The sequence below is a fragment of the Miniopterus natalensis genome, chromosome 6, assembly GCF_054644295.1.
Source record: "Miniopterus natalensis isolate mMinNat1 chromosome 6, mMinNat1.hap1, whole genome shotgun sequence".
NCBI classification, from domain to species: domain Eukaryota; kingdom Metazoa; phylum Chordata; class Mammalia; order Chiroptera; family Miniopteridae; genus Miniopterus; species Miniopterus natalensis.
Genome location: NC_142086.1, coordinates 91,721,683 through 91,737,121, shown reverse-complemented (window position 1 = coordinate 91,737,121; position 15,439 = coordinate 91,721,683). Strand labels below are relative to the sequence as shown.

Here is a 15,439-nt window from a genome sequence, read left to right as displayed (position 1 = left end):
AGGGCTCCACGCAGATAAACAAAAAGCCACAGAAGTTAGGCCTGACACCAGCCTGGCAAAAGTGCTGGCCAAGAGTTGAAGAAACTTTCATATGCATTAATGGGATATAGATTTGTATGGCCATTTGAAGGGCAATTTATCAATATCTATAAAAATTTGAAACGTTCGTATCCTTTCACACAGCAAATGGTGACTAAAAGTGCTGGCAATTATTCCTCCCACGAAGTGTGAGGAGATCTATTCACAAATGTTCACTAAAGCAGTATCTGTTTACCAAAAAACTGTATATTTTAAAAACAAATGTATATTTTAAGAAGTTAACTAAACTGTGGTCTATCCATACAAAGGAATAAGAGAGAGCTAGCAGAAAGAGTGAAGTAGGTCTGTAGACATGTGTTAATATGGACATATGGGGAAATAAGTTTAGGTTGAATTTTCAGATGTATTCTTTTTTTAGGTTATATATTATAAAGCACATACCTGAATTTTCTAGGTAATATGATAAGTCAAAACTTATAAATTAAAGATGGAAAATTTAAATAATTTAGAAAGATAAAATCTGACATGCTAATTATACTTAAAATGCAACATGAACAGTTGTGTTAAACACTATTTTAAAAAGACAATCTTCTGGCCCGGCTGTGCGTGGTTCAGCAGTTGAGCATCAACCTAGGATCCAGGAGATCGCGGTTCGATTCCCGGTCAGAGCACATGCCCGAGTTGCAGGCTTGCAGCCGATCAATGATGAATCTCTTTATATTGATGTTTCAACTCTCTCTCTCCCTCTCCCTTCCTCTCTCTGAAATCAATAAAGATATATTTTTTTAAAAATAAAAAGAAGCCCGGCCGGGCGTGGCTCAGTGGTTGAGCGTCCAGCTAGGATCCAGGCGATCAGGGTTTGATTCCCGGTCAGGGCACATGCCCGGGTTGTGGGCTCGATCAATGACTCTCTCATCATTGATGTTTCTGTCTCTCTCTCTCTCCTTTCCTCTCTCTGAAATCAATAAAGATATATTAAAAATAAATAAATAAAAATTAAAAAAAATAAAAATAAAAAGACAATCTTCCGTTGGAAATACTTCACACACTGACTCCCTCATCATGCCAGGAAACAGGGCTGTCACTGCAATATGCTCTTATCCTTAAATACTTAAGAAAAAAACAGAACAGTGGCAAGAACTTACGCTCGTGATCTCGTCCTTACAGAATGCTATGGCTTCAGTCTGCTTGCTAGGAGGAAAAGCTGCTTCGAAGGCCTCTTTTGCTGCAGATGCAGCTGGTGCATACGTGTCACACTGAGCCATGAGCCAATAGCCCATTAAACTTTTTAAATATGGAGCCAAGTGTTTCTTAACTTTGAGGATAAGTTTTTCAAAAGCTTGCTGTGTGGCTTCTCGAACCCGGCGGTCATGGTCCTATTCAAAGTACAAGATGGTTTAAAATAGCTCTTGCCCATTAAAACAAATACAGGTAATTCTGGATATGCTATGATGACCCATTAATAAGAATTCAACTATGTACAGAGCTACGCTAAAGTCAGTTACTATGTGAAGTAATTGACTAATTTTTCCTTTCCCCTTCTCCCAATGAGAGAAGAACTACTGTACTAAAGACAGAGTCAAGTCTAGGCCTTAAACAATTAAGCAACTGGTTCTCATTCTTCTGTAGCAAAATACAAAGAAATTAAACTGCCTAATTTATTGTGACTAGAAAGTATCTGAGTAATTCTGACCTAATTTTTGAAAGCAGAGACTCCCTATAAACTTCATACAACCCAACATGGTCCAATCTGCGGAGCAATACTGACGTAACACTTCATAATCCTCACCAAAAATGTCCTATAAACCTGACAGTCTCCATAACTTCAATAAAAAAAATACAACAGCCCTGGCCCGATAGCTCAGTTGGGTAGAGCATTGTCCTGATACACTAAGGTTGCAGGCTCGATCCCCAGTCAGGGCACATATGAGAATCAACCAATAAATACATAAATAAATGGAACAACAAGTTGAAGTCTGTCCTCACCCCCCACTTCCTCTCTCTAAAAATCAATTTTTAAAGAAATACAACATAAATAAGCTAGTAAAGCCTTGATACTTACAAGAGAAATTTTGCAAAAAATTCTTGGCCAGTAAGGAAGAACTCCTTTCACAATTTCTGTGTCTCTCTCTGAACACATGGTTCCAAATTCTTGCATAGCCTAAAAGTAAATTATTATCATTATTAAGTATCAACAGGCATAATATTGGCTATAGATTACATTCATTCTGCTCTACAAGTTTTGCCTGTTTATGTAATGGGAGAACACGAGGTTTTGTTTGTGCCACATGGGACTAATCTGAAGAGTTCCTTTACAGGCTAGTATGGCAGAAACTTTTCAGTTGTTTTTAAAAAATAAAATACATCATATTTTATAATGGGAAAAAAACCAATACAGCCAGAAATCTAAAGTGGTTCCAAAAAGTGCAGAGCAACACACTAATTTATAACCTACAAGGTAAGTACAAACTAAGCTTAAGTCTACGTGTCAGAAAAAAGTACAACTGTAAAAGAAATTAGTATTGATAATTCATTTCTTTACATAAAATATGCCAACTACACTTTAATAAAAGAATTATCTTAATCATTTTAATGAAAATAAAACTTGCTTTTAATTTTGTCGTGACATCTTTCTTAGAAAGTTTCCGCAGCACCATTCGGAAATCAGAATCTACAAGATTGTCTATTTCTTCAGCTCCTTGAACAGCAGGAACATAGCCTAGGTCACTCTGAAATGTTCCAAAACCAATAAATCCAGGCACGGTTCCCTGCTCTTTGGCAAGAAGTTCTGCAGCTCGGCCACTGTTTGAAGGCTGGTAAGAAAGTAGAGAAAAAACGTCACATTCCAGAAAGAGCTCAAAACTTAACACAGGCTCCTGAGCAGGCCCATGGCAATTCTACGGGAGAGCACACCCTCGTGCAAGAACCTTTTCTTTTAGCCTAAGGTTTCACTGCAATGTTCCCCAAAGGTGACTGTTTCTGTCACCAAGAAGTTACCAATAATGATCCCAGGAGCTATTTCCTGGTTTCCTAAACATTGGAAAAATGTTTCTTAAACTGGGTACAATCCATTTGTGGCTTATGCTATCAAGTTAATGAGCCATGACAGCATTTTAAAGGCAAAGAATAAATATTTAAAATCAGAGAATGCATCATGTATGGTAAGCCTAAGTACTGTTTTACAAAATGTGTTACTTCCAAGCTTTGTATAAATAGTATGTATATATACATGTGTACTGTGTAATGATGTAAAGATAACTCATAAATGGATTACATCTTTCCATTCATCCATTCATTCAACAAATACTCATTAAGCAAACGCGGTGCAACAAGTCTAATGATAGCTGCTTCTAGACTAGAGTTCCTTGAGGGAGGACACACTCACTGCCACATACTCAAACCCCAGCCTAACCTCTTTGGGCTAAAATGGTCACAAATTATATTATCATGGACATAAAAATCAATGCGAAGGTCATAAGATACATGACTTTGTTTTGAGCCATGATCAGTGGTCTGACAGACTGATACACAACGTAGCAGTCTCCTAGTTCCAGAAGTTAAGGGATTAGTTGTGACAAAACATTTGAACTGTTGAAAGAAATTAACATATTGTATCTAACAGGAAAATGTCCAGGATGACACAACTCATCTAGACAACTCATCTAAACTCCTTTGTTTCTTATTCCTCTGTCAGAATGTTCATAGGGTTAGCCAAATGTGTAATTCGATCTACTCATACCCAGCGAAACTGTACGGAAAACTTACTGTCAAGGAATAATCTGGACTACTTTCTAAATTAAACTGAGTGACCAGAAATGAAAATGATGGCCTGAATCACACTTTTTCAAAAAAGAAGCATGTAACACTAATTGCAAAAAGGCTATTTTAAAGCTTTATTAAAATGAACATTATTCAATTTGTCTTTCTCAATATTGATACATGAACAAAGAGCGACAAAGAAAGTGAACTACAATATAATTCTGAAAACTAAATGTGATAACCTTAGGACATCAAATTTCATCTATAACCCCATTTGTAAACAGCTTTATGATGAAACAGAATAATGAAGTAGTATAAAAATAACTATCGCTAAAAGCTAAAGGAATCAAGGCTGAATTCTGAACTGACCTGAATTATCAGAGTTGGACAGCGATAACTGGGAGCAGGAGAAAAAATATCAGAGTTCCAGTTTCCAAATTAAAAGTAAATTATTTTTAAATGTGCTGTTTATTTTATTCAATGTCTACTTTGAGTTTAAAATACAGTTACTATTTCTTATTACTTACTCTATCGTATGTTAGATGTTTATACCCACAGTTCAAAAATCAAGAACCTTGATTGTTTCTGGTGGTTAATTTTCTTATACCACACCTACTTCATTCCTTTGCGCTTGTCTTCCAGAGGTACTTGAGTGGCAAGCTTGAGTCTACAGTTTAAATACCAAACTCAGAACAGATCTTTCAACAGCTGGCCTCAGCTGTTTCCAGTCTGTTCTTCTACCACCCTTTTCTTCCCTTTCCTCAGCTGGGCTGCCATGATTATGTTCCAGTCCCAAATCTGAATTCAAGGATTCCTGAATATGCTATGCCTTTTCATAATTCGGTCTTTGCATAATATCTTCTCTCCACCTGAAAACCTCTCCTTCCTTTTCATTACCTGACAAACTCCTACTCATCCTTCAAAAGCTCACTCATCTTTTCAGTATCTGCCTCCCTCAGGTCAATCATTCTCTTCTGTTCTCCCACTTCCTTTCTACTAACACCTCTTATCATAATTCTCTAATACATTATAATTATTTATATACTTATCTGTCTCTATCATGAAGAGGGGACATTTGTCTGGCACCTTTGAACACATGACGTTCAGGATTCAATGACTGCCACTCAAATCCCAACTCTGCAACTTCCTGACTGTAAGTTAATTTCTTAAGCTTCTGTCCCATCATCTTTAAAAGGAGGTAACTGTAGCTAAAACCTTATTTGGGTTGTCAAGATTAAAGACACATTTCTAAACCACCACAGTAATAATTGATTCCAGTCATCATCACCAAGGAGTGAGTCTGTGGGGGAGAACAGGGCATTCCCAGTCTCAAACCAGCACTTAACATATTGTTAATAGCCAGTGGACAAAGCTCTCCAAGCGATGAGACGAACACCAGCAACGGGACAAACAGGCATGGGTCTCCCGCTGCGACGCGGAGAGTCATTCCGTCAAAACGGTTTAACCTGAATCGAGTCATAAGGAATCAGACAAATCTAAATTAAGCAAAAACTGGCCTAAAGGCTTCCAAACAGTCGATGTCATAAAAGAACCTTCCCCCAGGAAAAACAAAAACGCTGGGAAACTGTCAAGATCTAAACAACTAATGGGAGTGGCTATAGCACTGGGATGCTTTTTGAACGCTATGGCTAAAAATAACGTTATAGGGGACAGTGCTGAGGCGGCCACAGAAATCTGAAAACAATGCTGCGTTATTGGCCAAAAAGCACTGCGCTTAAGCTTCCTGGCGGTCCAGCCGCTCGCGGTTACGTAGAAGGGCGTCAGTTTTAGACGGCACGCGGAGCGCTTAGGAGCTGTCATCATTTCCGCGAGTAAGTCGACGTCCACGCCTGGAGAGCGAGAGCAATTAACCACCGGCGAGTCTCCGTAAAGAGCGTGCTGTCGCCGTACTATTGCTCCCTAAAATATTTCCCTCACATTTGAAACAGAACCCAGAACATCCTTTCAGTAAAAGGGTCCAGGCGCCGCGAGGGTCCGCGTGGCTGCGGGAGGGACCGGGGCGGAGGCGGGGGCGCGAGGGCTTCGGCCTGGACCCCGGACGAGGGGCGCCGGGGCGCGGAGCTCGGGGACCGCCCGCGACCCCTCGCCCGCGGCTCCGCCCGCCCGCCGCGCAGCTGCCGCCCCGGGTCACGCCGCCGAGGCGCCGGTTCCTCAAGAGCGCGCGCCCGGCGCCCGGCGCGGACCCGTTCCTCCCGGCGCCGCCACCTGCACAGCCCCGCCGGCGGGGACGCTCACGGGCGGTCACACTCCACACGCACGCTCGCCGCCCGGCCCGGGCCGGCCCCCTCGCGCTCACCCTCAGGTTCCCCTTGGTCCTCTGCTTGTTCTTCCCGCCCATGGTCGCGGTCTCCGCCGCACTCAGCCCGCTACCCCGGGGTTGACAGGGCCCGGTCACAACTTCCGGCCCTGCCCCCGGAAGTGGTCCTTTGAGAACAACTTCCCCGGCCCTCCCCTTCCGCCACCCACTCCGGTCTTCCGACAGCTCCACTTGTGCTCCCGCCTCCCGCGATGCGCTTGACAGCCCGCTGGCGTTACGTCACAACGAGAGCCACGCCTCCCTAAGTGACGTCACCCCTGTCCAATAGGAAGCCAAGCCTGGGACCAAGGCGCAGAACCTCCCCTTCCTCGGTTGCCGGAGGCGAGATTGATTCCGTCTCAGCCTAGGGGAGGTTGGCTGGTGCGGCAGAAAAGCGTTTTCGCACAAGGGTTGCGGTAGAATAAGGTGGCTGCGGTGACTGCGGGGCGATGGGGAGGTGTGCGACCTTTCGAAATGCAATCATCCGCATCATCTGGGCATTTGTTAGAAACACAGGCTGGCACGCCCACTCGCGACTAATAACTCAGATTCTGCATGTTAAACCAGAGTATTAGGCCTTGTTAAAATCTGAGAAGTGCTCTGGGCAGTATTCCCTCTAAATTCCCCTTTTCGTACTGTGACGGTAACTTGAAGTTTTAGAGAGGGGTAATGTGGGAGTCTATTATTTGAAGCGTACGGATCTCATTTTGATTTTGCTTCTTACAATCACTAGAGAAACAAGCACCCGTTGCCTCTCGTGTCCAGTCACCCTTTTGTACTCAATGGTATGATACTGAGCTCCTGGGCAGGCGCTGGGAGACCGAAAGACCAGGATGCGGCAGGGGGAGCCCCGCTGGGCAGCAGCCTTTGCCAGGGGAGCTGCAACCGGATTAGGCAGCAGTGAATTTAAGTCTCCCGCCCTTTAAACAATAGGACCAGCCTCACTGCACCTCAGGGAGCCAGTGGCAGCCAGGAAGAACCCACCTCCCAAGTGGTCTGGGTCCTAGCTGTGTGCCCTGTCCTCAGATGTCAGCACCAGGCCTGATCCCATCACTGAGGATTAACAGCCAGGCACCATCTTCTCTTCAAGGGCTTGAACAGAGTCCCAGCCATCAGGGCCCCTCCAAACTACTCTGACTACACCCTCTTTCCCTCCCCCCTTCCTTCCCTTACCATAGGTGCTGCAGGATAGGAAAGGGGCTTGTCTCCCCCGGCTGCTTATGGAAGTGGGGTTCTTGCAGTACTGCTAGAATAAGCATTTCTGGAGGCCCCCACCGGGGAATGAGATATCACAGAAAGCTTTATTTTCATGGAATTACACCCATGGGTTTCCAAAGTCCTATCTCCCTTAGTCCAGTCACAGAAATGTAGTTGGGGCTACAGTACAGCTAAAATCAGAGCCAGTGTCCAGAGTTTCTTTTCCATGCTGAAGCCGGTTCCAACCACCCAATCTCAGGCTAGATGCAGGCCAATTAGTCCACTGCATGTGGGCTCTGCAGAGCCACACTGCTAAAGAGGAAACATGAGCAGGAACAAAATAAGAGAGCCCCACAAACCAAGAGCCAAGGGCAAGGAGCATCAAGAGCCCCAAGAGTGCAAACTCCTTTTTTCGGGAATTATGTATTTCCAAATGTTCCCATGCTTGCAGTGGCCATGCCCATGCTGGCCAACCATCTCTGCTGTGACTGATAGGCAAGGACCTTCCCTATAGCACCCCAAATTTATTGGGCATGTGTCTATTTTCCCTTTGTTGGAGAATGACCTCTGTTACCTCTTTTGGCTTTTAAAATCCCTTTTAACCAACTTCCCACATTAATGTCATTACTCCTTGAATAAGGGGTGAGGTTTGTTTCCCTTACTGGGCATGAAGGCTTCAGCTGGCCAGATCGCGCTTCAGTGGGGCTCTGCTCAGGTCTCAGCCTCTGTGAGGTGAAACCAGGGATAGAGCACTAAGTATACAAAAGTATATGTAAGCTGCAAACTCCATTTAAGAAAAACTTCACCTATTTGTGTATCAAATGGTTGGGGTAGATGCAAAACTAAAACTTTGAAAAAATCTATTCGGCAAAATAGCTTTCAACGGCTACTAAGTGGCCTGGTAACATAAATACAACTGTTTTTATTTCATAAAAAGCTGTCTAGAGCTAGGCAGGGGCTGGTGCTGGATCAGGAGCTCAACCACATGCAGTGGCGTCTCAGTGGTTCTCATGGCCCTTCCTGTTGAAGGAACTACAAAGCTCCAGCCATTGGCCTTGGTGTTGTGGGAGAAAGAGGCTAAAGTGGTGCCCTCACTGTATCAATCAGGTTAATTGGGAAAGCAAAAGTTTTCCCAGGCATCCCATAGACAAAGATGTATGCCAAGGCCACCTGAACCACGAGAGAGGCTGGGAGAGTTCATGGAGGCAGGTAAAGGGCAGGGGTTTGGGAATGGGTGGCAAGTTAGACCACCAACTTTATCTAACTCAAGTCAAATTAATTTCTCTTTCAAAATGGGCAGCTATGCCAAGACATTTCTGTCAATAATTTTAATATAATTTAAAACACTTCTGTTTTCAATCAGGACATATTTTCAACAGATGCACTTAAGCTATACTACTTTTCTCTTTTTCATCCCCAACATTCTAGAATGGGACTGAAGTAAAATTAATCGTTCAAGAAAGAATGGGTAAGAAAACAAATGTCAAACAGTGATAAAAACCTTTCAACTACTACCCTGCTTAGTTACTGTCCTTCCACACCGAAGAACATCTGGAAAACATCCCCACATCCTTTGGCATTTAAAAACTGATACAACTGACCAAAGTCCATGTGGTTTCCTCTGGCTCCATTAACACTGAACACTTTTTCTTCAAAAACTGAAAATTTTCTCTGTCTTTCCATTTCATCACTTATACCATCCAAAGGAATGTCTTCTCGGTGGCGAATCAGAATCCTCTTCCAGTTCAATTTTTTGAGTCTGAAAAGAAAATTTCAAAGTAAAAAATTTGAAACTGCACTATGTATTCTAAAATACTGAAAATACTATTTTCCCAGAAGTGGAGAAATCCACTTTTACCTCAGGGATTTATTTTAATCAAATGTGACTCTGGTCATAACCCTATCCCCAAACTCATTTATTGCCATTGTCACTGATGTAGAAATTGCTGAATCTCAAACACCCAAAAGGGACTTCTCAGAAGCTCATTTATATCAATAGAGAAGTTAAGTTAGAGCCCCTTGTTTCACAGGTACACACGACCTACGAAGAGAGGAGAATCAGGTCCATGGGAATGAAGGGCCCTGAGCCAACATCTATTTACAGAACCTCCCACTACAGTGTCCAGGAAGGAAGTGATGCTGACCACGTGCAAGTTCTACTTGATCCACTGACTTGAGCCTGAATTCCTTTAAGATCCAACCCAGGGAGATACTGATTTTATATATCTCGGATCTAGTTTAGCACTGTAATTATGGGCACAGCATACAGACTTTGTGAGAGCGCACCTTGACCAGAATTCTTCACAGGCTCCGTGGGGGCCTTCCACACAGACAACACCCGGCTTCCCGGGCATGCTGAACCCAGACAGGGAAAGCTCCTTCGCCCACTGTAGAATATCCTTTCTTTTGCATTTGTTATAGATGTGATGGCTGTAGATCCAGAGTCTCGTCAGAACAAGCTGGACCGGATGCACTGTGCTTCCTGGAGCGGAGGGAGGGGTGGTGTCCCTGCTGATATAGCCATAGGCGTGTTCTCTAACCCAGTCGGTGGCATTCAATACACAGACATCTCCGAGACAATTCTCCTGCAGGTATGCGGTCAGATCTGTGTTCAGCTGAGTCTGCTGGGACCTACTTAATAATACTGATCTGGGAGAAAAGATAAGGAGTAAAAAAATTCAATCAATTTTCTTGGAACAGAAAACAAACTCAACTGCTTTTAGCCCTGGCAGGTCTGGATCAGTGGTTAGAGTGTCAGCCCCCAGACTAAAGGGTCCTGGATTCAATTCTAGCCAAGGATCTTCATACCTCAGTTGCAGGCTCGATCCCCAGCCCGGTTGGGGGGCGTCCCGGAGGCAACCAATCGATGTGTCTCTCTCACATCGATGTCTCTCTCTCTCCCCCCCTCCCACTCCCCCTTCCACTCTCTCTGAAAAGCAATGGAAAAAAATATCCTCAAGGAAGATTAAAAAAATAAAGAATTGCTTTCATTCTCTCATTAATTTTGACCTCGAAAGTTAGCCAGTTTCCGTTAACATACCTAACAGTAATTTCAGGCAGGACCACAGGGTATTCAAAGGGAAGAACACAGGCCAGAGAAAACATCGCCTGATCAAAGAGAAGAAAAGTGCCCTGAGTGTCTCTGAAGCTTCAGCGTGCTTCAGCTCTCCCAAAGCTAAGTGGCATTACCGCTGCACCCGCAGATATGTCCAGGTGCACGTTGACAGTGAAGTAAACTTTTGACGATCGCCCCTCCATTGACTTCTTTTCAATGCAGTCTTTCAGTTCTGCTACAGCCAGCTGGTCATTCACTATAAGCTCGCCCTCACCAGGGAACATACTGGCCAGCAGGTCTAACTCCGAGAGCTGGGCCTCAGCCTGTTCAATAGCAGTCATTCCTGGATACCTATAAGTTTCTAAGGAGGTAAGAATAAGACAACACATACAATCTTGGGAGAACTCAATAGATTAAGGGTACTTCTTAAAAATGTATTTGATTTCTTCAGAAAATGTGAGATTTAACCACAGTATCTCTCCCCACTATTTACTTTGCAATGTGGAGTAATGTGTGTGTAATAAATGTAATATGCTAAGAACCTAAAATAGGGGACAATCCAGTGAGAACAATAAAGCTCCAATAATAACCAGATACCAATTCCTACGTATTGAGATAGTTGATCTGGTGTCCTGAGCTACCACAATAAGCAATTTCACAAAAGTAATCTAATTATGTAGCCAAAAGCCACATCAATGACATAGCCAGGGAAGACAGGTTACCTTGGAAACTTGGAATGAACAGAGTAAATAAGAGCTAATTATATGGATGGTTAACTTTTTCTTAATATCAGAGTATTCGTTTTAAACGTAAGAATATGAAAAGGGAAAATAAAGGCTGCTAATTATGCCTGTTAACATTAAAAAAGTACAAGGTTAGAAAATTCAAATAGTAGACAAAAAAATTTAAATTAAGATATAGTTTCCTGCTGGTAGTCTCTTCCTCTACCTACCTAAGTCCCTGATCCAAGGTTAAGAGTTTTTGGTGGTTTTTTTATCAGAAAAATTTTAAGCATTATACATAAACATACATGGGAAATATATGCTTGTATAATGTGTAAATATATGTAGAGTGAACTATATAAACATAATTAAATGTATCCAAAGGGGATGATACATACATCGCCCCCTACCTACCCTACTTCCCCCAACTTATACTGCAGAAATCTAGTCACTGTCAGTACATGGTGCTCCATCTCACTCTCTCTAGTGGTTGTCACACTGAATCACATAGATATCTCATAGTTTATTGCATTCTTTACCCTGGGCATTTGGGTTGTTTCCACATTTTTGGAATTATGAATAATTCTATAATAGAGGTTCTTTTTATATATACAGTTGGATGAGCTGATATATATTTAGTTTGGTGAGTACTATAAATTCAAGGATAAGTCTGTAGAAATGGCTAGTTGCAACAACAGGTACATTTAAAATTTTGGTAGAAATTACCAAGTTGCCTTCCAGAGAGTTGCCATACAGAAGTTTAAAATTTTTACAGAGTTCCCCCCTTTTTAAAAAAATTAATACATCATCTTTCTTTTTTAAAATGTCTTTATCGATTTCAAAGAGAGGAAGGGAGAGGGAGAGAGGGATAGAAACATCAGTGATGAGAGTCATTGATCGGCTGCCTCCTGCATGCCCCCTGCTAGGGGTGGAGCCAGCAACTTTGGCAGGTACCCTGACTGGGAATCAAAACTCGATCTCCTGGATCCTAGGCCGATGCTCAACCCCTGAACCACACCGGCCAGGCAATACATTGTCTTTTTATTGTGTTTTGTGTCTGCGTGAGACATTCAAACAGGGTTTTAGGGACGTAAGGGACTATAACACAAGACCAAACAACATTCAGGTCATCCAAATATCAGGAGAGGAGAAAGAGGGCGGAGCTGAAAATGTACTGGAAGAAATAATGGCTGAAAACTTTTCAAATGTGTCAAAAGGCATAAACGAATTCAAGAAGCCAGGCATATCCCAAGCAGGATGAACCCAAAGAAATTTGTATCAAGACATATCATAGTCAAACCTCTGAAAACTAAAGACAAAAACGTGGGTAGAAAGAAGAAAGGACTTTTACTTTCTAATTCAGGTGCTTCAATATGATTTGAAGTTTCGTGATTACCCTACAGTACTTCTAATTTAGCAGGAAAAAAGAAGGGTTACACCCCTGACAAGAAAAAAGCTCAGTCCCACTGCTACAGAGGAAAGCATGGCTTACCTTCTCAAAGAGAATTACTCTGTGAAATCAAACACCATATCCAGGTTAACAGTATCCTCATGGAATTCTTCCTCCTCTTGGGTAAAGGTTTATCGAGCAGCTACTACATGCAGAGCTTCGCCCATCATTCGTTTCTGGAGTTTTATATTTAGTTTGAGGACCAGAGCATAAACCTAATAACACCTGGAACAATGAAGAGAAAAAGGCGTGGTGCTAAACGACATGGTGTAAACAGACGTGATAGGTACTATCACAGGGAGTAAGGTGAGGGCACAATCAATGACAGGGGCCACCAGGAAAGATCTAGCGAAGGCGGCAGGATCTGAGTTGAGCCTTGAAAGAAGGACAAGACTTAGACAAGTGGAGCGGGAGGCAGTGGGGTGGAGGGGGGGAGTGAAGAAAGGTCTATGGGGCAGGAGAGCACAGAAAAGTAGCATAGCCCTGAACCTGTCCCTTCTTCACACCCCAACTACCAAGGCCTAATCCAGAGGCTCATGGTTTGGACTAATTTCTCTCCTGTTAGTTACTTTGTCCGCTAACCCATTCTCTTCCCTCTAGACAGCTGACCTCCACAGCCTACAGCACCCAGCTCTTCTGCCTTTCTTCAGCTCTGGCAGGAAGTGGGAGGGTGAGAGGAGAAAGAGCCCCTGGTACTCCTTCACTGTTCCCTGCTTTGTGGGGTTGACAATGGCTGTGGCCGGCTGAAGGACACCTCTTCTGCAGCAGCCCATTCCTCATCTCCAGCAGGCCTTTCAGGCCTAGTCATGGTTCCTTTAAACTTGGCCACTCCTCTTTAAATGCCCTCTTTATTAAACAATCTCTTCACAGTTTCATGGTTGAGTGTATGTTTTCTATTTCCTTCCAGACCCTTGCATCCTCTCAGACATTAGAGTCTGGTTCTAATGTCTCTCCATCAACTTGCGCTCAACATTGTCACTGCATTGACTGTATGCAGTGTCTAACAGATGTACACTAAAACAAGCGAGAGTGCCAACTACATTAGAAAAAAGTTAATGTGCCTCGCGGGTGTGGCTCAGTGATTGAGCATCGACCTATGATTTAGGAGATCGTGGTTGGATTCTGTGTCAGGGTACATGCCCGGGTTGCAGGATCGATCCCCAGCACGGGGTGTGCAGGAGGCAGCCAATAAATGATTCTCATTTATGTTTCTCTCTCTCTCCCTCCCTCTCCCTGAAATCAATAAAAATATACTTTAAAAAAAAGAAAAAAGTTAATATAACTGGTGACTGGGCAATAGTGTTGCAATCTGAGAGGAAGGAGTCCCCATGTGTCAGAGTTCCACAGGGGAAGGCAAGCTGGCTGATGACCCTGACAGCTACCAGGGGAGTGAATTTACCCCAGTTCACCATCTGGCTGTTAGTTTCACAGACTCAGAAGCAGGCAATGCCAGCACCTTGAGAGTGGACCCACTCCGCACAGGCTGCCTTGGATGGTTTGTTATCAAGCCCTCCAGGGGCATGTTTCTCTATTCAAGTTTTGTTTCCTCCAATATGGTCATCATTTCTTTAATATTAGGAACCAGTACTTGGTCCACTACTGTCTGACTCATTATGCACCATGAATTTCTAAGAGGAGGGTTTAGTGTGTGCAGTACTGCAAACCTATCAGACCCCAGAACAGTCAGCTCTTCTCTACGCAGGTCAGGAATTCCTGCTTTGTCATCCAGCCACCCCAATTTAAGTACCTTAATTACCAAGGCTGCTTACCATCTTCATCCAGTCCTCTCCAAGGACCTGTTAGAGCTATACACGCCTCCCTCCTGTTAACACAATGCTTCCTTTACTTACTAGTGGTTTCATATAATTTTAATGTCCTATTTTCACTTGCCATCCTAACTTAAGCACTTGCTGTTGCTAAAAAACCCGCCACAAATATTTAAAATTCTTGGACTTACTAAAATTCCAAAAACATCTTTTCTAGTCTGTTTTGGAGCTGAGGGCTCTAGGAAACAACTCATTGGGTGGTTATTGGAGGAAATGGATTCGCCTTGGTCTTTTGCTTGTGGCAGTTCAAGTATGTACCCTTGCCACACTGCCCAGTGCCATTTACCAGCTGTGACCTCAGGCAGGCGGCCTCAGCCCACAGCCTCCACAAGGGGAGACAGGGCGGCTGAGGACTGCTGGAGAGGGTGGAAGCTGCACGAGGCGGGGCTCGGCGACAGAGGCCGACAGAAGGGCCGCTACCCCTGCTCCTAGTCATTCGTGCACCGAGGGTTCCTGAGCACCCGCTGTGCCCAGCACCGTCCTTGGCACTAGGGTTACAACAATGAACAGAAGCACAAAACGTCTCTGCTGCCGTGGACTCACCTAGGGGAGGAGGCCCTAACAAGTCCAGGGGACACTCGCTACGAAACCTAGAAAGCGTAAGGGTCAGGGCAGGGGCCGGGAAGGCCGCCCCGCCCGCTGACGGAAGAGCCACGAGTTCGCCGGGGCAGCCCGGGCCGCGGCAGGACGCTGCGGACGGGGCGCAGGGCCCGCGAGGAGCAGGGCTTTACAAGGCAGGGCTGGGGAGGAAACGGGTGGCTGCTGCGGGGACTCACGCGGCCGGGCTTCGTATCCCGACTTCAGGGAAGGCCACCGGGGTCGGCTCCGTCCTGAGGAGCCCGCGCTCGCGGCCGGCTGGGCACGGCCTCGGTCCTTGCGGGCTGACGGGCCGCCGTCCGCGCGCCCGGCCGTGCTCCCGCGGACCCCCGCGTCCCTCTCGCCCTACGGTGCCTCTGGGTCAGACGGGGCCGGCGCCCAGGCCTGTTTAATTCCCGCGCCCAGGTCGGCGCCCGCGGGCCGCGTCTCGGGGTCAGAGTGCACGGGGCGGCAGCGGGACCGCGCGAGTCCCAGGGC

At 44.7% G+C, this 15,439-nt stretch overlaps 2 protein-coding genes across 6 annotated transcripts in view; both read right to left on the bottom strand.

Annotated features, from left to right (window-relative positions):
• The window catches only part of LTN1 (listerin E3 ubiquitin protein ligase 1), a 47,889-nt gene extending 41,689 nt beyond the window's left edge, over positions 1-6,200 (bottom strand). For 2 of the 4 annotated variants that reach the window (XM_016216497.2, XM_016216498.2), the window contains exons 1-4: positions 6,116-6,200; positions 2,649-2,852; positions 2,102-2,200; positions 1,185-1,415 (exon numbers count right to left, since the gene is read on the bottom strand). In XM_016216497.2, coding sequence (XP_016071983.2) covers positions 1,185-1,415; positions 2,102-2,200; positions 2,649-2,852; positions 6,116-6,157 — 576 coding nt within the window. In that variant the 5' untranslated portion in view covers positions 6,158-6,200. Of the gene's footprint in view, positions 1-1,184; positions 1,416-2,101; positions 2,201-2,648; positions 2,853-4,325; positions 4,606-6,115 lie in introns of those variants that run through there. The other 2 variants (XR_015714705.1, XM_087818501.1) reach the window with 2 other exon arrangements.
• Positions 6,201-7,397: 1,197 nt separating this feature from the next.
• RWDD2B (RWD domain containing 2B) lies at positions 7,398-15,270 on the bottom strand. Of its 2 annotated transcripts, none has more exons than XM_016216499.2 (6): positions 15,142-15,270; positions 12,582-12,764; positions 10,502-10,728; positions 10,353-10,420; positions 9,599-9,961; positions 7,398-9,071 (listed from the first exon to the last, which is right to left on the bottom strand). In XM_016216499.2, the coding sequence occupies exons 3-6, from the start codon at positions 10,706-10,708 to the stop codon at positions 8,837-8,839; spliced, it is 873 nt and encodes a 290-aa protein (XP_016071985.2). In that variant the 5' UTR covers positions 10,709-10,728; positions 12,582-12,764; positions 15,142-15,270; the 3' UTR covers positions 7,398-8,836. The 2 variants fall into 2 exon arrangements, with proteins under 2 accessions (XP_016071985.2, XP_087674629.1); XM_087818503.1 differs by lacking the exon at positions 15,142-15,270 and adding an exon at positions 14,909-15,065.
• Between the last annotated feature and the right edge of the window lie 169 nt (positions 15,271-15,439).

Coding starts and splice junctions, on each gene's coding strand:
- RWDD2B (XM_016216499.2), bottom strand. CDS start 10,708: ATGACTGCTATTGAACAGGCTGAGGCCCAGCTCTCGGAGTTAGACCTG. Junction 10,421..10,501: donor ACATATCTGCGGGTGCAGCG/GTAATGCCACTT, acceptor CTCTTTGATCAG/GCGATGTTTTCTCTGGCCTG. Junction 9,072..9,598: donor TGTGAAGAATTCTGGTCAAG/GTGCGCTCTCAC, acceptor TTTTCTTTTCAG/ACTCAAAAAATTGAACTGGA.